This window comes from Dermacentor albipictus, unplaced genomic scaffold (genome assembly GCF_038994185.2).
Source record: "Dermacentor albipictus isolate Rhodes 1998 colony unplaced genomic scaffold, USDA_Dalb.pri_finalv2 scaffold_16, whole genome shotgun sequence".
Classification (NCBI taxonomy): domain Eukaryota; kingdom Metazoa; phylum Arthropoda; class Arachnida; order Ixodida; family Ixodidae; genus Dermacentor; species Dermacentor albipictus.
Window position 1 is genome coordinate 8,088,545 of NW_027225570.1, and position 27,638 is coordinate 8,116,182.

General features: G+C 45.4%; 2 protein-coding genes across 5 annotated transcripts in view; one reads left to right on the forward strand and one right to left on the reverse strand.

Moving 5' to 3' along the window:
* Positions 1–15,209, reverse strand: part of LOC135901681 (12S rRNA N(4)-cytidine methyltransferase METTL15) — a 101,632-nt gene extending 86,423 nt beyond the window's left edge. The window contains exons 1-3 of one of the 4 annotated variants that reach the window (XM_065431526.1): positions 14,938–15,209; positions 10,497–10,559; positions 6,907–7,023 (exon numbers count right to left, since the gene is read on the reverse strand). In XM_065431526.1, the coding sequence (XP_065287598.1) occupies positions 6,907–7,023; positions 10,497–10,559; positions 14,938–14,973 (216 nt within the window). In that variant the 5' untranslated portion in view covers positions 14,974–15,209. The remainder of the gene's footprint in view (positions 1–6,906; positions 7,024–10,496; positions 10,560–14,937) is intronic. The other 3 variants (XM_065431523.1, XM_065431524.1, XM_065431525.1) reach the window with 3 other exon arrangements.
* A 10,412-nt stretch (positions 15,210–25,621) lies between these two features.
* The window catches only part of LOC135901680 (choline transporter-like 1), a 39,247-nt gene continuing 37,230 nt past the window's right edge, over positions 25,622–27,638 (forward strand). Inside the window, exon 1 of the mRNA XM_065431520.1 lies at positions 25,622–26,218. Within this exon, the coding sequence (XP_065287592.1) occupies positions 25,853–26,218 (366 nt within the window). The 5' untranslated portion in view covers positions 25,622–25,852. The remainder of the gene's footprint in view (positions 26,219–27,638) is intronic.

The following is a 27,638-nucleotide window of genomic DNA, read 5'->3' on the forward strand; positions in this document are numbered from 1 at the left end:
GTGGCTGTAGCAAGATGACAGATTATGTACAGAAGGTGGAATCTCATTCTGCATGCTACATTAGTATATATAGTAGGCCTGGGCGAATGTTCGAAGTTTTGAATACAAATCGAACATTACACATTAACTATTTGTATTTGTATTCAAGAAAGAACTATTTGGGATATTTTGAATACTTGAAACCAAATATTTTGCAACAACTGAATGTTAACGCTTTCAGTGCCACTGACGTACCGGCACGTTCTCCACTCGGACATAGTTCCACCATATATTGCTAGAGGCATCTCTCTCGGTTTGCTCAGTCTGGGCATTGGTTAGCCCACTGCGGAAGTGGGCAGGTTGCGCATCAGCCGACCCGACAAAGTAGGTGGGTCCAGGACTCTCTTTTACACCACAGCAATTCAAATATGTCACGTATTGGTACACGGACCTCATCGCCATCTGTTGTATGTATAGAGCTGGTTTTTCCTTTTCTCTCTCTTTTTGACCTTGACACGACAGCGCTATCGCGGAAGCGCATGCATCAGAATGAAACTGGACAGGCAATAGAAAACGAAGATTGGAGTGTGAGAACAATAATAAGAGTGCATTTGCCATTAGCTGAGTTACTTCTTCTTTTCTGAATAAACAAAAGTAAACTGTTGTGTTCAATTTATACTAATATCCGAGAAAAAAAAAAGCAGCACTGAAAGCATAAAACCTTATTAGTGTTTTCTGTCTTCTAATCAACACATCACAAGTAACAGTCACACAATGACGGAAGCTTTTGAAGCAATGCAGAAACCAAATGGGCACTGTAAACTTTGTTTTTGGTTTCACGGTGAAAGCTTGAACAGCAAGCTGCCATCTTTTGCTTGTATTAGTCTTACATTGTGGGTGTCTTTGGCAGTCTGCTCCTGTAGCAGTTCTTTCCTTTTACGCTACAACCAGTGCCTTGCTTGCAGTGGGCTATTTTTGTATGTGTTCATGGCACAGAGGTCCATCAGTAGCTCTTTTTCTCACTACTTGCGATTTTTTTTTTCGGCAATAATTTATTTAGCATTAGAATAGTAAGCTGTTGAGCTGTTCGGCTAGTTAGTTTGATACGATTTTTGTAAAGGGGTGTGCAGAAGCGTTGAGCAAAAAGGCGTAAAGGAGAGATGCCTCAACCTGCACCACCAATGTATCGCAGGTACGTGATAGCAACAGTGGCACAATGGCAAGGCTTCAGACTGTTGAGGGTGATCTCTAATCGATTAAAAGTTTTGTCAATAGGTCATAACCCGAGTCTCCTGAAGAATGCCATACTATCTCGAGGCAGCTTAAAACAATAGAGATGCGTTGCGAGGATGCCGAAAACAGACTTCGGCGGTGTAATTTACTCTTCTTTGGCATCCCTGATGATCGAAACGAATCATGGCCATCATCGGAATCTAAAGTTATCAACTTGTGCAGAGAACACCTTGGTATCACCATCGAACCCACCAAAATAGAACGCGCACACCGCCTTGGCCAGTTCAACAGAGAGAAGAACAGGCCAATAATTGCTAAATTTACGTTTTTTAAAGATAAACAAAGCATAATAGAATATGGCTATAAATTCAAAGGCACGAAATTCGCTGTTCACGAATATTTTTCCCTCCAAACGTGCATCGCCTGACGCAAGCTCATTGCCTTCGCGAAAACCAAGGGCGTACCGTTGAAGTTAACCCTCGACAAACTGCGAGTAGATAACACTACTTACAGGTATGACTCGCTGTCCGATACCGTGGTACCAATTTCGCGATAGCTAGAACTTAACCCGATAACATGCGCGTCTGAGAACCCCTCTGCTGCACAACATAAACACATCGACCCTTCGTACCTAGCTTTATCATTTACTAACATTCATAGTATAATTTCTAAATGCATCGAAATCCTATCGTACTTGGAAAATAGTAACTGTGATATTTTGGCACTAACGGAAACTTGGCTTTGTGGCGGCGTGAATGACAGCGAAGTTTTTCGTGATACGGAGGACTATGTCATTTATCGCCAAGACAGACATAATCGAAGGGGAGGTGGTGTCTTACTAGCAATGAAGAAGCACATCACTTCGTTTATAGTACCGATACCCTCCGCTATTGAGATAGTGTGGGTTTGTATAACATTGACACTATCAAAGTCACCTTACGGAGTATGTTACACATCTCCTGACAGCACTGATAACTTCGCTTCTAACTTGCGTGAGAGCCTTACTGCTGTTCGTTCTAAATTCCCTAAAGCTGATATATTCATTCTTGGCGATTTTAATTTCCCGGACATAGATTGGCCTAACTTAAGAGGCAATTCGCGTGCATCTAATGACTTTGTACAGCTCATCCTTAATTTTTCTTTTGAGCAACTAGTCCTCCAACCAACGCGCATTACTAACGTCTTAGACCTTGTTCTAACAACAGCATCTAATAGAGTTAGCACCATTTCAGTCACTGATGGGTTCAGTGATCATTTGTCATTGGAATTTACAGTTCGCATACCTTCATGTACACGTAATCTAACAACAAAATGAATATTTGACTATAAAAGAGCAGACTATAATGCCATTAACCGAGATTTGCAAAGCTTTTCATCTAGATTTATCGCAACATTTTCTCAACAATCAGTCAACAAAAACTGGTGCCTTTTTAAAGATGAACTACTAGGTTTAGAAAATAAATACATACCTCAGATCTCATTTCGCACCAACTGCTCCAAACCATGGTTTAATAAAACTTTGAATGAGTTAAAAAACAAAAAGAAACGTTTATACAGGGCAGCCAAAAGTGTCAACACGTTAGGTTCGTGGAATAAACATAAAGCCTGCGAAAAAGCCTATTGCAGTTCCCTTCGTCGTGCAAAGCATAAATTCTTTTCCGATGACCTTCAGTCACTGATAAAAAATAATCCTAAGAAATTCTGGAAAACAATATCTCCTTCAAACAGCACTGACACTCCCACACTCGTGGATAGCACTGGTCTTCCCATACCGCGAGAGTACTGCGCATCTGTATTTAACAACTACTTTCTTTCCACGTTCACAGAGGAAGACCATTTCAATATGCCAAAAATGGCAGACTCTGATTACCAATATATGACTCCTATTACCGTAACAGCCGCTGGAATTGCTACTTTGATTACCAATGTCAAATTATCGAGTAGTTCCAGATTTGATGGCATCAACATGAAAATCCTAAAGCATACAGTAGTCCCTTCCAGTACGATCCTTAGTCATATATTTCAGCAGTCACTGTCAACAGGGGAGCTGCCGAATGATTGGAAAGTCGGCAAAATCATAGCCATTTTCAAGTCAGGTGAAAAGAGCGATGTGAGTAATTACCGTCCCATATCACTAACTAGCGTTCCCTGCAAGTTACTCGAACACATCATTTTTACTAATGTCATTCATGACTTAGAATGTAATAAGTAACTTCTTTTTTAAACATCAGCATGGATTCAGAAAAGGCCTTTCATGTGAGACACAACTAATTGAATTCACTACGGATCTTTTTCAAAATATGGACGACAATGCTCAGACTGACTCAATATTCATCGACTTCTCTAAAGCATTTGATCGCGTGGCTCACTGTCGCCTCATTTCTAAACTCTCATGCTTAAACCTTGACGAACTAACAATTTCTTGGATAAGAAACTTCTTGTCTTTTCGAAAGCAGTCCACTGTCATTGACCAGTACTCTTCTCCTTTCAGTAACGTAACATCAGGCGTACCTCAGGGAAGTGTCCTTGGACCCTCACTCTTCCTGATTTTCATCAGTGACTTGCCATTTAACATTACATCCAGTGTTCGACTATTCACAGATGACTGCGTTATCTACCATCAAATCCGATCCCCCGCTGATCGTATTGCTCTTCAACGTGACCTTCAATGCGTCACTAACTGGTGTTTGGATTGGCAAATGACCCTAAACACTAACAAATGCAATCTGATGACATTTACTCGCAAAAAGTCCTACTCCATTTTCAGTTACTCACTTGGTAATAGTATCGTCACTCGCACATCTTCATACAAGTACCTTGGAATTATTCTAACACCTAGCCTTTCATGGTCACCCCACACTGAGAAAATAACGGCTAAAGCATCGCGCACTCTCAGATATTTAAAACGTAACCTTCGCAGCGCTCCTTCCCTCACTAGAAAGATAGCCTACCAAACATTAGTGCAACCGCAGCTCGAATTTGCAGCTTCTATATGGTCACCTCATCAGGCATATCTAATCCATCTTCTCGAGTCGATCCAAAACCGTGCTGCACGTTTCATTGCCAGAGATTATAGCCCATTTTTGATCGTAACTAACATCAAGCTGTCGTTGTCACTTTCATCTTTGGAATCGCGCAGGAATATAGCATTACTTTGTCTTCTGCACAAAATCATGCATAATGTACGCCCATCTACTTTACCACTCGTTCGTCCCTCCCGCACATCTAGACGCCTGCATAATCATCTGTTTCCAATGCATCTTAGGTCACACCAATGCATTCAACTGCTCAGCTTTGCCATGTGCGATTGCACTGTAGAATGGTCTTCCTGATAACATCGCTAAAATTAATGACCCGTTAACCTTCAGACAAGAAATCACTGCATATTTGGCTAGTACTTAGCTAAAAACATGTATCTGTTTAGTTTTGTTACTTTTAACTTCATCGTTGTTTATTTACATAAGCATTTGTTCTAAGGTTGTTTGCTTTACTGTATACTGAAAAGCTAACACCTGTTCATTTACCTTCCTTGCTTTTTATCTTGGTTTACTTCGCGTTCTTTATTATTTGATTCTCGTTTTGTTCCTATTTATGTAACAAAAACTACGTCTTTGCTCCGCAATTGTTATCTGTACCGCCACTCTCACGCAATACTCCTTCGGGAGCCTGTGAGGTATATGAAAAAAAAAAAGAAAAAGTAGTCTGACAGAGGAGGGGGCATAGAAACTTCAGCCAAGGGCGAAGAACGTAAATTCATTATCCATAAGAACCACTGATGGGGCACTAATACAAAGGTTAGCGTGAGCGTGACCAGCCTCGAAGATTTCCCTTTCGAGTCTGCCTTTAGATCTGCATATAATCTCGGTTTTATCGAAAAGGGGTTTACAGCCACAATCCCTGTAGTGCACAGGAAGGTACGCTGAGTTGCTCAGCGCCTTTAAAGATGAATGTTCTCTTGGCCTGTCATTTAGACAGCGCCCCATCTGCCCAATGTAAACTTTGCCACAGTCAAGAGGTATCTTATATACCACTTCAATGGAACAGGAGGCGAGGGGTTTCGTGTGTTTATTTTCACAAGTCTTGTTCTTCTTATGGAAAGGGCATACAACCGAGAAAGCTTGAGAGGAACTGTGAAGACGAGGTCAATGCCGTGTTTTTGCCCGATCATTTTAAGGTTGTGGGAAATCGTGTGGACATATGGCATCACGACAAACTTACATGGCGTCTGGCATGGCATAGTGTTGGGTGGAGCCTGGAGCTTCTTTAAAAGAGTTGAACCCACTGCGATTAGCACACTCAAAGAGAATCCCGAGGCTTTAAGATGAGACATCTGTAGGTCAAAACTATGACCGACCTTGTGTGCACAAGACTTGGTCAGAGATGACTTGAGACACGATGATTTACTAGTCTTACTAGTTTGGTGTGAGAAAAGCAAAAAAGTATTTTTTTTTACATCGACGGCAGTGCAGGCGCAATAAAATTCCTGATGGTTTGTCTCTGAAAATATACTTTGTTGCAAAAGAGCGTCTTTCCTGTCCACATCTCCTTTTTCTGCAATGCTTCTGCGGTTGCCTTTGCAAAAATAATTTATTAAGCATATTTTTATTAAGCATTAAGCATTTACACAGTAGAAATTCATTCTTGTGAAGCTTGCTTGCAACCAGGCTCTAAGATGTTGAGAAGGTATTTGTGCAGCCTTTTCAATAAAAATCAGTCATAAAATGTATCCTTATCACTGGTGGTTAACTCATTTCTTGTATAAAACTTGAAGCAGTGCAAAGACAAAGACAACAATCGAAAACACACAAAATAGGACGAGCACTGTACTGCCAACTGGAAAATTTATTGAAACATAACACAGCTTTTTTTACCATGTCAAAAAAGCACCAATAATCATATGGTTTAAGCGAATGTGTACTGCCTACAAGTATAGGTGCTTATCTAAAAAATTTATCCCATGTTTTGTTAGGCTGAGCAACGCTGTGCTAATGCTTTTATCTCCTGCTTTGGTAATGTAGTAAGCCTCTACAATTCTCCTTTGCGCAAGTCAGGGCAGGTGTAGCATCTAATTATACAGGAATAAATATTCCTGCCATCAATATAGACATTGCCAATTGACTATTCAGTATTTGACTGAATATTCAATACTTACTCTTCGCATACGATTCATATTAAAAACAAAGTTGCCCAGCTATAACATATAGTTTTACTTCTTTTATCGGAAAGAGAGCTAGCAAGAGTTTCAGAGAACCTCTTCTAGCCCTCCTTCATGAGTGTCCCACTGCTCTGGATGCCAGATGAGATCGTCCCTTGAGAGTTCCTTGTCCCCATCATCATCTCCCTTTCAATGGCTACAACACCCCAGTGCAGCCTCACATTATGGTCACCCCACTCACATTCACAGCTGCTGCTATAAGACTAAATGGTGTGACCGACTCTGGGGTGAGGTAGTTGCCAAACAGTCGTCATCAAAAGCACCCTTGGCTGTAAAGGTACTGTCACTATAGAGCAATGTTAAATTTTTGTTTCAAACAAAATGAAACAGCCACTGTAGATTTTCTTGTGTCGGGGTTCTGCGCATTTCATGAATATTAGTTTGACTAGCAAAAATTCAGTTCGGCTCCAGTATTGTGTCCTGCATCCCACATATCAGTTGGATCCATTCTGGAGCACCACCTCAATGTGACCGCCTACCTGGCCTTGCTGGATGCCGAGTGATTGAATGACCTCCTGCAGCATCACTGGAGTGTGGAAGTAGCCATTCTCAGTTGTACACTGGTGACGCCGTGCCAGCAGCATGCAGCAACATTTCTGCCAAAGAAATGGTAGCACTGGAATGATCACAGCTATGGCTGCGTGTTGGAAAAATTACCTCCCCTTCCCGTTTCATCTTCTGTTCCAACCTCACACAACTTTGTTGATCTATGTCATTATCTTGTACATAGAAAATTCTTGCAAGTTAGGCGAGCATAGCAAAGAGGAAAAGTAAGTCTAAGACTGTTTATGCATACAGAAACACCCTGCCAAGAAACATCTTTTTGCAGATGGTTGGAACTTGCATCACTGTGTGCCAAACACACAAAAAGCTATTTGAGGCAAGCATTGAAAATACTATATTTGTGATCCATGCCGTGGCAGAAAAAAAGTTGTATGGTATGACATCCCCGAGCTGCTTAGTGGTATATTGGAGAAGCCATTTGTGGGTGAAGGGGTCTAAAGATTAACCTTTTAGCCCCCGAGCCTGGGCCAAACTGTTCACACCAATTTGTATCAATGTCACCAAGGACGAGTACTACTTGTCCCCATCAGAGCTTCCATTGCTTTAATTGGTGTGAACAAGTCGTGCCTGCTTCACATCCTACCACCTACTGCCGAGATTGAGCACTCGTGCATATTATTTTGCAGTGCAGGTTTGTCAAATTTGTTTAGAAAGCGAGTGCCTTTTCTTTGTCTCTTCTTTGAAGCAGGGGAGCTGGAGACATGCCAGTACAAGATACAGATGGTATGTTTATTTTTAGCACCTGCATTGGACAGAGGTTTACAGCAAAGTCATGAGAGCAGGCTCAAGTAGTGGGGCCCATGGCAGCAGGCAACTGGAGCACGGGGGACTTCATGCCAGTGGCATAGACAGCCATCTCGAAAATGTCTTTACTGCACTAGCTGGGCACAGCAGAAGCTCACTGCCTAGTGGCACAAACCCAGCGACCCAAGTTAACAGGAAGAGGTTATGAACAGATACTGCAAACTGATTCCCACGAATGCTAACCATATTAAAGCATTACGATGGGCAGGATGTGAGCCTGGTCCTTGATGCACAGAGTCCCCTGATCAAGTGTTAGCAGCATTCATTTTAGTTGAAACATCTGCAGATCCATCCAAGGAGGAGGATTAATGGATGACATGCACGATTCCTTACAGGAACTAACCACAGTCGGAAAGTGATTAACTCTGAGGAGCTATGCCAGCGTGGCGCTAGTACTGCATCCATGCTACAGTTCACTCACAGATCAATCATTGGCAATATTGACACGTGTGCTTCTTTATCTTTTTTGGGTGACCGCTTTTCACTGTCTAACGAATGTTATCACTCAGCACGGGACGCACCCGCATGCACCGGAAGTTTCTCTAATGTTATAAATGGTTCGATCTACTGTCTGTTGTCACCAAACCTTGTGTCATCTGATTGCATGTATGCGTGATGCGAATGGTGTTGAAATTTCTGGAAGACATGCAGGCACCATCAATTACTCTGGAATGTTCGAGGGGCTCGTGTATAAAAGCAGACGTGCTTGATCGGCAGATCAGATTTTTGCCGATCGCCGACTGTGTTCGCCACTGTCACCATTCTTTCAGTGTAGCCTGTTTTTGAGGGCACAAGTTGGCCTAATAAAACGCTAGTTTCATCATTCCCAATTTTGCTGCTTTCTTCACCATCACTACTACGTGGTGGAGCTGCTAGTGCATTCAAGTACCAAACGCCCCTACAAAGCCGCAATCCAAGCCCAAAGCACAAGTCCAACACCAACGTCGCCCAAGACCAGCAAGCTACTCGCAGGCTGCAAGGACTGCCCCCGAAACATGGACTTCTGCCTGATATGACCAGGAAAACCGTGGCCAGCTCAACAACCAGAATGGCAGCCCTAGCGTCACCCATCATGCTTCAACAACCCAGAGAGCCCCTACCTTCCATGGAACTATGTCAGACGATCCGGAAACCTGACTTGAAACCTTCGAAGGAATCTTGATCTTCAACAACTGGGCCTCTGAGGATAAGCTACGCCATGTGTACCCCTTTTTCAAAGGTGCCGCTAGGACTTGGTTCAAGAACCAGGAGTCCACCCTTCCAATGTGGGACCTGTTTCGCAGTAACTTCCTGAGGACCTTCATGAGCGTTGTCCAGAAAGAAAGGGCCGAAGTTCTGCTGGAAACCCAAGGATAACCACCCAATGAGACTATTGCCATTTTGATGGAAAGGATGACCCGTCTTTTCTGGCATGCTGACCTGGCAGTGTCCAAAGAGAAAGAAATCTGCTTCCTGATGTGAGGCGTAAAGCAAGAGCTTTTCACTGGACTGATCTGCAACCCACCAAAGACTGTAGCTAACTTCTTGACAGATGCAACGACGATTGAGAAAACTTTGGAAATGTGTGAACTAGGCAATATAACTGCCAAGTGCTCACGTCGCAGTGCGCCATCCAATTACTGGGCTCCGGTAACCTCCAGGAGACCATCAGGACCATTGTGCATGAAGAGCTGTGCAAAATGTTACCTTTGTCGCAATGTTACCTTTACCTTTATCGCAGGGGCAGGTTTGAAAGGTGTTTAGGTATGTTGATGATCTTTTAATGTTTTTAAACAATAAGAGTGACTTTACATCCCCTGCTTTTATTTTATAAGCTTTTAACAACCAAGGCCAAGGGCTCGTTTTTACTCATGAACTTCCTGACGCCACAGGCCTGTATTTCCTAGATTTAAAGCCGGTCACGTCTTCTGGGCCTATCAACTGTGAGCCTTGAAGCAATCGCTGCCTTATGATTTCGCATATTCTAAGGTGGTGAAGCAAGCAGTAGGTAGTCTTTGCTTGAAATGAGGGAAGGTATCCTGCAAGAGTCCACCTAGTGGACATGTCCGTTTCGTCTGCTGCTGAAGTTCTGATTGGCTGGGCTGCGCATACACAGCAGCCAGGGGCATCTCCCATAGTACCAGTGCTGAAACCAGGTGAAAAAAGCGTGAGGATTTGTGGAGACTACAAGTTGAGTGTGAATCGTACAGTGATTACACCCTAATACCTACTTGCAAAAGTTGGCATTTTTTGCATCCTTGCAAGGTGGGGTCAAGTTCACCAAGCTAGACTTGAAGGAAGCCTACTATCAGGTACCTGTAGATTAGGCGACAAGAAAACTACTGGTCATTAACAGAGGTCTCTTCGCATACAACCGCTTCTTAGCCTTTGGTGTGTCATCTGCCCTGGCACTCTTCCGCAATGAAGAATCTAACAAGCTCTTTGAACCCGCCGTGGTTGCTTAGTGGCTATGGTGTTGGGCTGCTAAGCACGAGGTCGCGGGATCGAATCCCGGCCACGGCGGCCGCATTTCGATGGGGGCGAAATGCGAAAACACCCGTGTACTTAGATTTAGGTGCACGTTAAAGAACCCCAGGTGGTCGAAATTTCCGGTCCCCCACTACAGCGTGCCTCATAATCAGGAAGTGGTTTTGGCACGTAAAACCCCATAATTTAATTTTTTTAACAAGCTCTTTGAGGAATCCCAGGAACCTCCGTCTACCTGGAAGTTGTTCTCGGGACTGGGAAGACTGATGCAGAGCATCTGCAGAATCTCCAAAATGTCCTGCAGAGGATCAAAGAATCGGGTCTGAAGCTGAAACAGTAGAAGTGCAAGTTCTTTAAACCATCACTCGTGCACTTGGGTCATGAGATCAGTGCAGCTGAACTTCGGCCTGCAAAGAAGAATACAGTAGCCGTCATTGAAGCACCAGAACCCAGACATACGGGGGAACTAAAATTCTATATTGGATTCCTTTTGTACTACTGTAAGTTCCTACCCAACATGTTGATGGCACTAGCACCTTTGTATGCTCTCTTACAGAGGAAAACCCACCGTAGATGGACAGATGGAGAACGACGCCTCTACCAAAAGCAAGCTAGCCATAATGTAAGCCAAGATTCTAGCCCACTACAATCCATCAGAGGAGCTTGTAATGCATCACCCTACGGTGTGGGTGCAGAGCTGCCGCATCAGCAAGATGGGGTGGAATCGCTACAGGCATTCACTTCTTGCACCCTCACGTCAGCAGAACAAACATACTCTATGCTGGAAAATGAAGCCCGTGCCATAATATTTGGTGTCATACACTTCTGTGCCGTCATTTTGTGCTAATGACTCATCCAAACCATTGGTGGGGATCTTTCGAACAGACAAGGCAACTCCAACATATGACCACAAAAAGAATTAAAAGCTGGGCTCTTACCTTTGGAGCCTGCAACTACAGCATCAAGCACCGTCCAAAATGCCTCAGTGGGAATGCTGATGCCATGAGCAGGCTGCCACTGAAGACATACAAAGATCCAACAGAACCACCAGAGCTGGCAAATTCTATCTACAAACTTGAAAAGCTGGTAATATCAGTGAAGCAATTGCAAGGCCTCGCAAACAGTGACCAGAGCCTGAGCAAGGTTCTACAATGGGTAAAGGACAGTTGGCCACAAAGCATGCCAGACAAGTTGCTACAGCCATTCTGGAACAGGCGTAATAACTTAGTGTGCAACGAAATTTTCTCTACTGGAGAAACCACGTGACTGTGCCCCCTCCTGCCTGCCAGCTTATCCTCAAGCTGCTCCATGAAGCTCACCAGTGTATGGCCATCATGAGTGGCATAGCAAGATCCCTTGTCTGGTAGCCTGGCATAGATGCCAAAATAGAGATGCTTTCGATAGGGCCCAGAGTGCCTTCAGCATTCAATGCCACATAAAGCAGCATCAGTGTCCTGGTCAGAACGGCAGGAATGCTGAGAGCGCTTGCACTTGGACTATGCTTCGAGGGGAAAATGCTTCTTGTGGTGATTGATTCAAAGGTACTATGGCTCGCAGGGCTCATTGTGACAAATGCCACTTCTGAGCAAATTTTTTGCAACGCTTGGATTACCAAGGTGTATTGTTACAGACAATGGAAGACTGGTTGCCTGGTGAGCCCTCCCAAGAATTTGTCAAAGGAAATGAAATCAATTTCATTTCATTACATTAAATTTCATTACATTCTGCTCCGATCATAGGTTCAAAGTTAAAGTTTGTGTTCCATTTTTTAGAATGAAAATGTGCCATCATTTTTATTCCCAAGGCCAGTGCTGACTGAAACAACCTTCCTCCCTCCATCGCTGCCATTTCTGATGTCGACAATTTCAGGAAGCCGGACACACAGCATAGGCACAATAAATACGCATTTACAACTCTACAAGTATACCTGCTTTTTAAAACCTATTACTGAATATTGATGCACTGCTCTCTTTCTTTTTCATCAACGTCGCAAATAACCAGAAGAAATGTGTATACAGCGTTTTGAGTAAGCAGAGAGCCCCAATATGTCTCACACCAAGCACCCACATGTGTTCACATGGCATTGTACTGTGACACACCGCATTTGCACAATAAATACGCATTTACAAAGCGACAAGCATACCTGTAATGCTGACAGCTTATGCAGCACTCTTTCTGTACTGTATTTTCGGCCACTTTTTAAAACCTATTACTGTATAATTATTTATTTATTTTTTGTTCTGCACTTACTACTCCTTTCTGTAATGCCTTTGGGCCAGGAAAGTATTCGAAATAAATAAATAAAGAATCTCCGAATGGAATCAAGAATCACCAAACTGCTCCTTTCCATGCAGCATCTAATGGCTTGGCAGAAGGAGCAGTCCGCACAGCGAAGGATGGCCTCAAAAAGACAGAGGAGGAGACATCAATCTCCAGCTCGCTCAATGGTTGCTTATGCAGTGCGTCCAAATGGAACATCCCCAGTGGACCAGATGCTCAGTTATCCTATCAAGGTAAGACTCGATCTTGTCATTCCCATGAAAGGTGAAGAGGAGGCTATTACACCCTTTGGGCATTGGCCCAGTGTCACGGAACACAGACAACGGTACAAGAAGGGCGATAAGGTCATTGTTTGCAACTTTGACAGAGTAGCAAAATAGTGACTTGGCAACATTGACAACCCGTGTGGGTCAACCATGGTAACGGTGTCAACTCCATAAAGACACACGCCACCACTATGACTAAATCGAGCGCCGGTCGACACCAGCTCCAAACCAAGTGGAACTCCCTGCAATCACAACAAGCTGTGACCACCCACCAAGTGCACGTCACCTGATCATTCAGTGGAGGCCGGAGGGGCAGCGCAAATCACAAGACGTCCCCCGTTGGAACTATCTGGAAACCTTGGAGGCACCTGCAGCATGACTGCGCTAATGCTGAGCGCAAGTGTCCGTGCCACTCGGGGGATGTACTCTGCAACGATCACTTTCGGCGATAATATCGCCTTGGCCAGACGTTTGCCATCAGGTGCAGACTGATTGGCTGTTCGAGCAAGACTGAAAAATGAATAGCACTATCTAGTAGTTCCGGTCTATGTCAATTTTACGTCACGGTGTTGTTGGGTGCTCCTGATATATACTTAATAAACTAACATCTCTTCGCAGTCGGTTGGTGGTGAAGTGCAGTTGAGGGAAGAGAGATGGTAATTCATAGTATTTGTTGATGGCAGTTTGCACGTGCTTTTGCGCAGTGCTATTTGTTGAATTTTGATCAGCTAGTGCAATTGTGTCGGCTTGTGTTTCAGCGACAGTGTCTCGGAGCAGCTGACAGTAGCATTAAGAAGAACACGTTGCTCGCATGGTTCCTCTACTGGGAGACATGTCACTCTGGTGGTGCACGATGGCTGACACACAGACGCAGGAACAAAGGGCAAGGTTCGGACTGGTGTACGCTTTAGAAGTCGCAGGGCACTTTTTTGTCACAATGATAGATTGTATTTTTTACAAGTACTCCTCCAAAGGGCACATGTAACTGGTAAAAGGAGGCTTCAGGAGAGCATCTGAAATTACAATAAAGCAGGTGACGCGCAGGACCTCCACAGTGCCCAAGGGGCAGCAGGGTGGTCAAAGCTGCAAGCAGGGTCGTCCGTGGGCCACCGAAGTGTGCTAGGGTGTGTTCGCATAGAAAATTGGCTGTCCGCGATAAAGTGTGTCGCTTTGTAAAATCATCAAAAATTTACTCTGCAGCCACACAAGTTCTAGCACAATTTAATAATTAAAATAAAGCATTTCCCACTCCTTTCAATTTATTTTACCTAATTAAAAAGGCCGTAGTCAACCCTAGTTAGCGCACAGAAGCCGTACTGCAGCCGATACACCCGAAAACAGCACCCGAGCCGCTCTGCACTCGCACGGTGCGCTCTCTCTTGTGTTGCAAAGCTTCCGAAAGCACGTGTTGGCACCTTATGATGACGTTACGGGTAATCAGTCGTTTTAATTACTAAACGTGCCTATATCGCTGAAAGTGATTGTCGCAGAATACGTTCTGGTTTCTGCGTGAGAGACGTATTTCAACTGTGGAAGCCGTCGCATGGCTGATACTGATCGCGGTACCACTTTGTGAATAAATGGTTGTTCCCAGTATAAAATGTACAACCGTGTGCCTCTCATCTCGTGGCTCTCCAGATGAGTTAACTTCATGGGCTCGTTGGTGCGAGAATGCTGATGAGATCAAACGAAAACATGTATGGACAACTGCCTTTTCTTTTTTTTTTTTGAATAGTTTATGATCGTTTCAATTTTCGCATTACTTTGAAGAACCCACATATTCGGGATAACGAAATAAAGACCGGCAAAATTGCGGATAGCGCCTCCACCCCCCCCCCCCCCTAATAAGCTGAAGATTTCCGAAAGAGAAATTGCCGAACAGTCCAAGCGAGAACCTAAACCATTACATGTGCTATCAAAGGCGAACATGAACAGAACAACAATATAGGTTTCTATAAGTATTCTCTCCGACGTCACAACTGCTAACGAGAAGAGATATGCATACAGCGTTTTGAGTAAGCAGTGTCCCAATACTTTTCACACCAAGCTCCCACATGCGTTCACATGGCATTGTACTGTGACACACCGCACGTGCACAATAAAGACGCATTTACAACGCGACAAGCATACCTGTGCCGCTGACAGCTGCCGCAACGCTTTGGACATTGTAACAGCAGGCAGCAAAATTCACGCGACAACTTTCCAAGTTCACCACTCGCCCGGGCACCGAACACAACACCGAAGGGACAGGCCGCCGTTACCTGCCGCTCCGTCTGCTACGACCATAGAGGTTCATATTAAGATCACTATATAACACCTAGAGGGAAATCTGGCGCCACCGTCTTTGAGAGTACACCGTCTTGAGAATGACCACATAGAATATGACCAGCCCATAGCTTTATGCCCGCGCAATGGTGCCGCGAAGACCGTCCGTGGTGCTCTCTCTTCCTCCTCGATTTACGCCTCGGCTCTCCGCGAGAGGCGTTCGCGCCCCATACTTTTGGGAGAGCTTCAGAATGGCTTCAGAATAGGTAGGCGTTTGGATGACAACTTGTTTGTTCTTACTCAGTGCATTGAAATATCAAAAGCAGAAAGCAGACCGTTGCATATGGCCTTTTTAGACATTAGAGGAGCCTACGACAACGTGGACCGCAACATTTTGTGGGATATCCTGGAAGGGGAAGGCTTAGGTAACGATTGTATACAGCTTTTGAGAGCGATTTACCTAGAAAATACCGTTTGCGTTGAATGGGAAGGGATGAGGAGCGAGGAGAAAGTTCATATCAACAAGGGACTGAGGCAGGGGTGCCCTTTATCCCCGCTGTTGTTTATGATGTACGTACATGGTAAGGATGGAGAGGGCGCTAGAAGGAAGTAACATCGGGTTTAATCTCTCATACAAACAGGCGGGTACAGTAATAGAGCAGCAACTCCCAGGTTTATTTTATACGGACGACATTGTGTTGCTAGCTAACAAGCAAAGTGATTTGCAACGTCTGGCTAATATCTGTGGACAGGAAGGCAACGATTTAGGTTTGAAGTTTAGTGTTAGAAAATCAGGTGTTATGGTATTCAATGAAAACAGTGAACAGACAGTGGAGATACAGGGCCAAGAAATACCTCGGGTAACAGAATATAAATACCTTGGTATATGGATAAACGAAGGCAATGGATATATGGAAACACAGGAAAAAACCATAACAGTAAGGGGGAAGAGAAATGCAGCCATAATGAAGCACAGAGCGCTATGGGGATACATTAATAGATACGAGGTCCTCCGAGGTATGTGGAAAGGTGTAATGGTTCCAGGACTTACTTTTGGAAATGCGGTTGTTTGCTATAAATCAGGGGTACAATCAGGACTCGACGGGAACCAAAGGTCAGTGGGTCGCCTCGCATTGGGCGCTCACGGGAAGACTACAAATGAAGCTGTGCAGGGTGATATGGGCTGGACTAGTTTTGTAGTGAGGGAAGCTTGCAGTAAAATTGAGTATGAAGAACGGCTGAGGAATATGGAAGAATGCAAATGGGCTGGGAGAGTGTTCAGGTATCTGTACAGGAAAAAACATTGATTCACAGTGGAGGAAAATAACTAGGAAGCTTACCACCAAGTATGCGGCCTGTAGGACGTGGACAACACAACAACAAAGGTCAAGCGGAAAGTCAGAGAAGCTGAATTAATCTCATGGGTGGCAGCAATGGAAAAGAAACCTGCCATGAGTAACTACTTAAGATGAAAAAAACGAAATCAGGAAAGAAACCATTTATGATAACTCAAAGGGAAGCTCATTACTTTTCGAAGCGAGATCAGGATGCCTTTGAACACGCACCTATAAAGCGAGATATAAGAAGGAAGAAGAAGCATGTGCTTGCTGTGGTAAAGCTAGGGAAACTACGGAGCATGTTTTATTAGAATGTGAAGACGTCTACCCAGCGGTCGATTTAGGCACCACTGGCCTCCTTGAAGCCCTTGGGTTCAGAGGGAGCAGTGGTAAAGCAAACATGTCCGCAATAGACGCAATAGACATTAGTGAGAGGCGACTGGAGGATTGGTGAAAGAAAAGTAGGGAAACGACAAAAGACGGAGACGTACAAAAGCACAGTTCGCAATAGGGGATCAGAAAATTTGGGCGTGGTAGTTTATAGTGTCTTTTTGTGTCCTTTTTCATTGTTTAACCTAGGTAGAATATTAGGCTGTATAGTAGCAAGAGCTTGGTGGCGCAACCCACCGCCCCGTTCCAAAGGGGACGCTCATAACATCCATCCTTCCATCCATGAATGGGGTCTCCGTCTCAAGCGCGCGTCTCCGCTGCGCTTGAGACGCGCGCAGCGGGGAATGATGGGTCGGGACACCAAGCCGGAGGCAAAAGCACAGAAAGTAGGGTAGACCCTACATGCGAAGTCGGGGGCAGGGTGGCAGAGCAAGCGGTAGTCAGCTCGCCGCCGGTGAATCGGCGTAGTTATAGCGAAGCAGCGCAACACGCCCCGCGGGAGGCGACGCTGCATGCAGCCACAGGGGCGCCAGCGAGCGCGAGGAGAGGAGGGGAACAAGCTAACCCCAAGGAATGAGCTCATAGCCAATGATAAGCTCAACCTGGAAGTTAGGAGGGAGAGAAAGAATGCCCTAGTACTTATCGGTGGTGATTCAAATATGAGGAGGTGCAAAAGAGCTATAATGGAGCGTGCAAAGGGTGATAAGCGGGTAGCAGTCGGGACGTTCCCAGGCAGGACAATGGACGCAGTACTGAGAGACACAAAAAGCGAGCTTTCTGAGAATGTTGCGGAGCGCAATTTGGTAGTGGTAGCGGCGGGGCTAAATGATGTGTTCAATGGTGAAGCTGCAAAAGTAGTGGAAAGATTAGCGGAGGGAGTTGACGATTTAAGGGCGATAGCACAGCAAGTACAGATCGTGGTATGCACAGTGCCCGAGGTGCAAGGAAGGAACGGAGCAATTGCCAAGGACGCTGTGGCTGTAAATTGTGAAATAAGAAAGCTAAGCCAGGAGAAAGGATTTGAAGTGGCAGACATAAACAGAGAAGTGCATAGAGCAGGCTTTGGCGGAGGCTTTACACGAGATGGCATCCACTTTAATGGAAGGCTAGGAGCCGAGATCGGCTGGCGCCTGACAGGTCGGGCAGTAGCTTTTTTAGGAGGTCCACTGCGCCTCAGGGCGTAGGGGTAGGTAGAAACAGTGTAGAAAGTGCAACAATAGAGGCTGACGCCAATAAAATGGCCACTAGGAGGTCCAGGAAGAAAACTACAAATAAATTTAACACCAGGATCAGGTACATAAACATGCAAGGCGGTAGAAAGAGAGCGAGGTGGTTAGAAATAGAACAGCAGTTAAAGGACGAAGAAGTAGGTGTATACGCGCTATGCGAAAGACACCTCAGGGATCTAGAAGACCCACCGCTTATTGAAGGCTACGTCTGGGAAGGGAGCAATAGAACAACAACGGAGAGGAAGGGAGGAGGAGTAGGTATCATACACCAAGGAACAAATTGGCAAAGAATAAAGTTACCTTGCAAAGAACAAGTCTGGGTATCAGGTACAATTGCCGGTAAAAATGGCTAGGAGTAGTTTATTTAGGGACAGGGGACAAATACAGGCAAGAGAACAAAGATCTAGTGAAGTGTCTCGATGACGATATAAAGCAGTTTGGAGAAGGTACCGATATTTGTCTGCTGGGTGACATGAATGGCCACATCGAGGATCTGGATGGATAAGATTGTAATGGGAAGTTGATGCTAGACTTCTGTACGACACAACCTAGTTATAGTAAATAGAGAAACTAAGTGTGAGGGCAGGCACGTACCCAGGATTTTTTTTCGGGGGGGGGGGGGGCCCACCACCTCTATCATCATCAGCAGCATCATCATCATCATCACCATCATCATCAGCTTGTTTTATGTCCACTGCAGGACGAACGCCTCTCCCTGCGATCTCCAATTACCCCTGTCCTGCGCCAACCGATTCCAACTAGCGCCCGCGAATTTCCTAATTTCATCGCTCCACCTAGTGTTTTGTCGTCCTCGATTGCGTTTCCCTTCTCTTGGTACCCATTCTGTAACCCTAATGGTCCAACGGTTATCTAACCGGCACATTGCATGACCTGCCCAGCTACATTTTTTCCTCTTGATGTCAATTAGAATATCGTCTATACCCGTTCGCTCTCTGATCCAAACCACTCTCTTTCTCTCTTAACGTTATGCCTAGCAATCTTCGTTCGATCGCTCTTTGCGCGGTCCTTAACTTGCTCTCAAGTCTCTGCCCCATATGTCAGCACTGGCAAAATGCACTGATTGCACACCTTACTTTTCAATAATAATGGTAAGCTTCCAGTCAGGAGCTGGCAATGTCTGCCGTATGCGATCCAACCTATTTTTATTCTTCTGTGAATTTCCTTTCTATGATCAGGGTTCCCTGTGATTAATTGACCTAGGTAAACATACTTCTTCACAGTCTCTAGTGGCCGACTGGCGATCCTGATCTCTTGTTCGTTTGCCCGGCTATTTATCATTATCTTCATCTTCTGCATATTAATATTCAACCCCACTCTTACACTCTCTCTGTTAAGGTCTCCAATCATTTGTTGTAACTCGTCTGCATTGTTGTTGAATAGAACAATGTCATCGACAAACCGAAGGTTGCTGAGATATTTGTCGTCGATCTTTACTCCTAAGCCTTCCCAGTTTAATAGCTTGAATTCTTTTAAGCAGGCAGTGAATAACTTTGGAGAAATTGTGTCTCCCTCTCTGACCCCTTTCTCTATAGGTATCTCCCTGCTTTTCTTGTGTAGAATTAAGGTAGCTCTAGAATCTCTGTAGATATTCTTACGCGAAGGACGGTCAGTAAGACGAGGAACTATTTACAGATTATATTTACAACAACGGTTGCAGAGCTGACCGGTTAGATTCACAGCGCGAGCCCAGTTCATTCTTCCGCCTCTTTTCTGGAGTTATATGGCGCCTACGCGCCTCGTTCAAACAAATACCACATGAATGTAGCAATATTTTCCAAGCTTTTTACGTAAGCGTTCTGTACTCCTTGATTACGTAGTTCATCTACGATTGCTGGTATCTCTACTGAATCAAATGCCTTTTCGTAATCTATATAAGCCACATAGCGAGGCTTTTTGTACTCTGCAGATTTCGCGATAACCTGATTGATAACATGGCTGTGATCCAGTGTGAAGTATCTCTTCCTGAAGCCAGCCTGTTCTCTTGGTTGACAAAATCCAGTGTTGCCCTTATTCTATTGGAGATTATTTTGGTAAATATTTTATATAATACTGGGAGCAAGCTAATGGTCCCATAATTTTTCAATTCTTTAACGTCTCCTTTTTTGTGGATTGGTATAATATCTGCATTCTTCCAGTTTTCTGGGACCCTTGCAGTCGATAGACACTTCGTATAAAGAGTCGCCAGTTTTCCAAGCATTATGCCTCCTCCATCTTTGATTAAATCGACTGTTATTCCACCTTCTCCTCCCGCTCTTCATCGTTTCATGTCTTGCAGGGCCCTTCTGACCTCATCGCTAGTTATAGGAGAGTTTCTGTATCCTGTTCATTACTGTTTCTAAGTGAGCTATCGTGACTCCTCTGGGTACTGTATACAGGTCAGCTTAGAATTTTTCCGCTGGTTTTACTATATCTTCGAGGTTGCTGATGATATTACCCTTCGTATCTTTTAGTGAATACATCTGTCCTGTGCCAGGTTTCTTTTTTACTGATTTCAGGCTGCGTTCATTTTTTACGGCTTCTTCAGTCTTTCTCATGTTATAGTTTCGAATATCAGTTATTTTCGCCTTGTTGATCAGTTTTGACAGCTCCGCGAATTGCGTAACGCTGTGCGGCCGCCAGTCCCATACAACCGCGTAGAGCGCAGGACTCTGCGATTCTAGACGTACTGCGCTTTTCGTGCAAAATTGGCAACTGGAAACAAAAATCGCAAGGAGTTGAGAAATTAAGCGATCTACTAAGGGAGAGAGCCAAGGCAACAACCAAACTGCAAGCAAAAGCGAATAATAAATAAGTTAACCGTTGTTTATGAGAATATTTATGGATCAACATCTTATTATTTAAAAAGGAAGTAGAGAAAACGCCGCCGGAAGTGGAGAACAATTACTTGTTTTGAACCGCCTCACGTAGCCACTTCTCTGCTGTGCTTATGTGGGTGTTTTTCTAACCTCGCACGAATATCGCGCACGTTATACGGACTCTGATTATGCGCTTTCGACACGCACAAAAGCGCGCGTAGAACGTCTTGCAGCCGACACGACGGCAAGGGCTTATCTACGTTCGAGAGTAGCTCTTTTAAAAAAGTAAAAACAAGCAACAATGTGACGTCGCATCCTGCGATCTTTTCTCACCTTCTCTCACCTCACGTATGCGCAGCGCCACGGAGCCCTCGGGGGCATGGAGGAAGGAAACTCAGGAGAGGCCTCCATGGGAGAGGCCCTACCACGGAGGAAGGAAACTAAAGGAGAGGCCCTGACGTCACTCTTTGTGGAGCAAAAGTGAAGCCGGAAGTTGGCGTTGCTCATGGTGATGCTCCGCCTTTTGTGCCACCCTCCTCTCTTGTTTACACCTTTCGCGAAACCACGCCGCGCTGCGCGTGGTTTCGCGCACGCTCGCGCAACATCCGGCAGAGCACGGTGCAGGTAACACAGCGCAACAAGACACGGTGACTAACGCAAACCCGCCCACACAGCGCCTTTGCCAAGGCACGAAACCTACCAGAGCAACACGTGTGAGCGCTCAAAATCAGAACAACGCCGCCATTGTGGCCCAAAAAACGTGGCCATACAACAACAAAAAAAAGCAGCAAAAAAATGAGAACCTACTACGTCAATTCCGCCACACTTTTCTCCTAGCGCGCGGAGGGGGCAGGGCCTCTCCTTAGTTTCCTTCCTCCGTGGGCCCTACCCACTCCGCGCGCTAGGCGAAAAGTGTGGAGGAAATGACGTAATAGGCTTTCCCCTTTTTTGCTGATTTTTTATTTCTTTGTCGTGGCGGCCACGCCTCTCGGGCCACAATGGCGACATTTAGTTCTGCGCGCTCACACGTGTACACGTGTTGCTCCGTAGGTTTCGTACCGTAGCACAGGAGCCGTGTGGGCAGGTTCGCGTTGGTCTCCGTGTTTTGTTGCGCTGCGTTATCTGGACCGTGCTCTCCCGGATGTTGCTGTGGCCAGGTAAGACAGGAAGAACTAAAGTTCGTGAAATGAACGTGCATGCAACGCTGTACGCAATGTACCGCGCCACGGAAATGGCAACGGACCAAGGAATATCCGCGGGAAATATTGCCCTCTTTGGCGGAATCATGCTAACGTGCCATCGCAGGCCGAAACCAATACGTTTCAGAATCTGTACAATGAACGCCTTGCAGGTCAGTGACTGCTGCTTTTGACAGCGCATATGGTGCATTTGCGGCGCGTAGACGTACGTTATGAATGCATAGTTCGTGTTCGGTAGCAACTTGCTTTTGTGCATATTAAAACACATGCTGTTGCTTGTTCCTCGCATTACTTGCGACAGCACGAAGTCTTTTAAGCAGAGCGCGTTCGAGGTTCACGCACACCTGCACAGCTGCGTATACCTCAATACACGTGCTAGGGCGTTACGCAGAATCGTGAAGAAAAACCAGTATTACCACTCGAGTCACGCCGCATTATATCTCGCCTCTGTCTTCTTCATCATTTCTACTATCACCCACGCACGAGACACGAAAAGCTGCAACCCCCGCACAGGACGTCTAGCCGCCTAAGCCATGACCATAGCATCGCACGCATCAACTGTCGCACCTTAGCTCTCTAAAGTCATCATTTTTTCCGAATGCGATAGCACTATGGAATGGCCTGCCAAATACCATCGCATCATGCACTAACCGCAAATCATTCCGGGATAAACTAAATGACCATTTTTCATGATGGCAAAAGGTTTCTATTATTTTTTATTTTTACTTGTTTTCCGTGTGATGCCTTTTTCACTGTATTTTTCTCGTGTATTAATTGAGTGTTTCATATATATATCTTCTTTTTTTCTCGTGTTTCAATCCCGTGAATCTTACTTTGCATTGTATACGCGTGACAAGAACATTTCACTGTTACATACTCTTTTTTTGTTATTGTTCTCTTTTGTCAATTTATTCTTTCTCTTTGACCTTGGTTATGCCCCCTTATGTAATGCCTTCGGGCCTTTAAGGGAAAAAATAAATGAAATGAAAATGCATTTTGCTGCCCTCGGCGCCGTGCGCCTGCCAGCCGACGCTTCATCCTAAAAGATGGGAAAGAAGCGGCTGCTTTGACTTAAGGAACGAATCCTCCCTACGGCAGGCGTATCTTATCTGTGCGCGCGAGAAGCGCAGGGAAGTGAAGATGAGTGGATGCGCTGCAAGAGTGAGCAAGGCTCCACAGAACGTACACCTGCGAACACATCAAACGGCTGTTCCATATCCATGGCCGCACGTAGGCCGGTTCTGTTCGGCACCGTGCGCCGGCTACCGCAAAACTTAGGTAGCGTGATGCTTCACTTACCGTGGAAAGAAAGCACCTCAGGCCGCAGTCGATGAATTTAAACGCGGAGTCAGAAATGACATTCTGCCTCCTCGCCGACGCGCTGTCGCAGTGATGCGCGGCCACCCGAACTTTGTTCAATAAAGCATGACGATTCCTCAAACGAGAATGTGTTTGTGCTCATAAACTACAAATGGATCGCAAATAGGTCGGTGTGTCGTACGTGTCTCCAGTGCGTTCTTGCAGTGCAGTGAGAACGCGTACATTTTTTTCGTATGGCCAGACGTCTAGCTCGCAAGACCGTCTGAGAGCCCCAGGAATTCCAAGCAGAGAAAAGCAAGTATAAGGCAGCGATAAAGGTGACCTTCTTTCTTAATATCGCGCAAGAACTGGGAAGCGGCCGGTACCCGTGGTTGATGAGAATAGCTCATTTGGCTGGACTGATAAAGCATGCTTATTTTCATCGAAGCCAGTAAAGGCAGCCGATTCGACCCACGGCCCAATTTGCGAAGTTCATTATTTTATGAACTTCTTTCAACATGACTTCGGCAACGGTATAATCAATTGAGACACCGCGATTACATGATTTTGTTTAGTATTGCTGCGGAGCGCGCGCGTCCGAGCAGCCCGGTTGCGCGCAACGCGGCGTGGTTTCGCGAGAAATGTAAACAAGAGAGGAGAGCTGGCCCGAAAAGCGGAGCAACGCCACGAGCAACGTCAACTTCCGGCTTCACTTTAGCTGCACAAGGAGTGACGTTAGGGCTCCACCTGAGTTTAGTTCCTCCGTGCTCGGGGGCGATATTCTGGACCACGACCTACTGTATATACCACGGCCTACTGTACAGTAGGTCGTGGCACGGCCGCTCAATGGAACGCACTTGTGGTTTCCATTGAGCGGCCGTGGTCGTGGTATATACAGTAGGTCGTGTTCTGAACACGCATGGCGGCTGCACGGCCGCCATTATCCGCCATATTTACTCTCTGATTGGCTGTCGACAGGTCACTTGTTTTGAAATTTGTGCCGGGAAGCGGAAGTATTGCAAAATGCAATTTTGCGTTTTCATCAACATGACGAAACGTGACGTGGAGCTGAAAATTTTATGGACTAATACATTTTTCTGGTCCTTGGCAGCTATATTGCGATGTTAGCGCTTCAAAAAGAATGTGAGCGGTAGCATGCACAACCAGGGCAATGCATGTGCATTTGCGTGAATATGTGGTGGCGATCCAAGATCCAACCACCTGGGATAGCTGCCATGCCAGCTTGCTGATTGGCTGAAGGAATATCTCTTGAGGAGCGTCACAAGAAGGGCTGTGTCGTAAACATAATTTTGACGATGCGTGACGTTGCGCTGGACCGCCATTGTTGAGATTTTCCGCCATAATTTTTGCTGCGACGAGCCGCGCGAATTATGCTAATGAGCAGCCATATGCCATGGCCAGTTTCTATAAACGTTGGCCATGGCAGCCGAGAGGGATGCGTATCGCCACATTTTCCCCGTCGTTTGGCGCCACGAAAATATTTTGTTCATAACGCGTGCTCATAGTATTTGCATCGCTCTCGGGTGATGTTGGAATTTGTGTTTGGGGCCATCATTTTTTAAATGAACGCGTTTATACGAAATAATATTTGTTGAACAAAGCAAACTTTCAGCAATGTTGTCCACTTTTCACTGCTGCATTTGTATTGTAATCAAGATTAATGCTTTTTTGCGCAGTCAGAAGTTATGACAAGGGCCTCTTTTTAACTAATAAAAAGAAATGTACGCAAGGCGGTGCGGTATGGTGGCTAGTCACCATACCCGCGGTGCGAGTAACCAGCGAAATAAACAAGAGATGGCAGCGCCGGCGCTTGCGTTGCGCTGATATCTCTGGCGCGCGCAACGCTATCGGTGATATTCGGCCGTTTCTCAGCCAGCGGAGTTGGGCTGAGTCACTTGCGTTTCACGAGATAGCGATAACGTGGCCTAGAAGGTGCGCGCATCACCACTGGTAGGTCTCGTATGTTGTCTCAAGCAAGAAAACAAGCGCGTTGGCGCCAACATGCGATGACTCATTCCATTTTCCTGGGACACGCATCCCAGCTATTGAAGCAGACGACGGCTTCTACGCAGCAGACGATGGAAGCGAGAAGCGTTTTCGACGCAATAATCATACGCTTTGAGATAGCTGCTTTATTTTTACAGCCGAGGAAAGCTGTTTTGCTTCACTGATAACGCTACATTCAGTGCCTGCATTTCAGTTTCTTAGGCGAAACGTCAAGTTGCCGTCACGTTACGTAAAACGGGACCGCCAGCGCCATTTGTTTGCGTCGCGCCTACGTCACGCATCGAAGAAAATGGCGGAATGTCCAGAGTAGCGCCCAGTTGCGGCTCTGTTCTTTATTCTATGGACGGACTTGATGCTCGTTGCATGCTCGTTGTGCGCCGAGTTCCCCGCACTCCGTGGCCATGCGGGGCGCTATGTGCCAAGTGCTGTGCTGTTGAGTTCAAGACGGCGTAGCGTCTACGACCGTTTGTCAGGCAGTGGCCATGGTCCCAATGGCATTTCCTGCGGTCGAGGAGTTTCAGCGGCCCACTGCAGCGCCTGGCTCTTTCAAAGCCCGCGGATGCACCGACCTGCCGTGGCTCTTCGCCCTCGCCGGCTTTCTGGGAGCCGCTGTGTTTGTGGCGTCATTCGCTCTGGCGCTCGGCGACCCCCGCCGTCTCGTGAACGGCTGTGACAGTTTCGGCAACGTGTGTGGCGCGCGCAACGCACCCATGGGACGCTTGGCCTTTTCCGGCATGGACGTGACGGACAGGCCGTACCTCTTCTACCTGGATCTTGCCGACCCGCGCAACTCGCTCAAGATATGCGTCAGCCGCTGTCCGTTCCGCGCGCTCCGCACCATGGACGAGGTATCATATAAGCGCTCGTGCATTTTTTTCCCCTAAAAAGTAGTGACAATAAATAATCGGACCTGTCATCTGCGTAATGCCAAGCATACTTCGTTAAAAAAGGTTGTTATGAATCGTTTAAGGCTTCTGCAGCGAATGGTTACTCTCTTGGTAACGCTTATGGGCACATACCCATTGGCGCTGGGTATGTACGTCTAAACAAATCCGCAGGCGCCATGGGCAGAATGTGTGACACTAAAGAGAATTTATTCCACCATAATGCATGCAAGGGACATGTTGCATCAAGGGAATAGTGCAAACAAAATGGAACGGCAGAGCATTAACGTACTTGATAACACAAAGAACTAACAAGAAAATGAGGGTTTCACGATGTCACCCAAGCTTTCTTCATGTTCCTTCAGTTTATGTCGTCTGTTTCCCATCTCGCACAATAACTGCAGCCACGAAGTGCATGTTTTCGGAGCTACTTAAGCAGACTGGGTGGGCACTCTCATTATTATAACTACAACCTCAAAGTTAGAGCAAGGGTGCCCAGCCCTTGATTCAAGGCAGCTTCTCAACAGGTGCATTGATGTATTGGTTCATTATGCAGTTCTATGCGTCTTCTTTCAAGGCACAATACTTTTAATTCGGGGAGAATTCATTTAGATGACTATCCAAACTGCATTTTTCTTTCTTTTTTACTAGCTGATTTACAAAAGAGGCCAGATGTATGAGGAATAAAGGGTTGACTAGGATAAGAATGCTTTGCATTAAAAAGGAAAAATGAGATAAATATCAAAATGCTCATGATGAGCAGGCAAGTCAGGACAGTGTCAGTTTGGACAAACTTGAATGGACCGTGAATATGTCTTGTCAGTTCATCATAACAGAAGTGATCCATAGAATGAAGCATCTGCAATTCCAGATGTGCCCAAAGATCCTTGGCTCAAAATGATAATTGAAGCAACATTAAAAGAAAAAAGGCAGATGTAAAAATAAATAGGACATTTATTTAAGAAGGGCACTGGTTTGGGCGAGTTGGTAGCAATACATTATAAATAGTTCTTTCACACAAACTGAAAGATAAAGGACTAGGGATTTGACAAGCAAGTGCAAACTTGCAACTGAATTTTATTTCAGAATGTATTATTATATGCAGGAGGATATATGATGTGCCTAAGAAGGAATGAACAGCCTGAAATGAGGCAGCGCCGAGATCTTTAAACAGGCATGATGAAAAGTGAAAAAAGAAGAAACAAAGATGCCGTAACACATTTCGCATGCTTTCTTATTTTGTTATTGCGCAAGCTTGACAAGGACAACAGAAGGCACATCTGACACACACAGTGCTAACTTTCAACAACAGATTTAATTTCTCGTTCCCATCGCTATATATACGCCCTCGAACTGTCATACAGCACATGTAAAATTTTTGGAA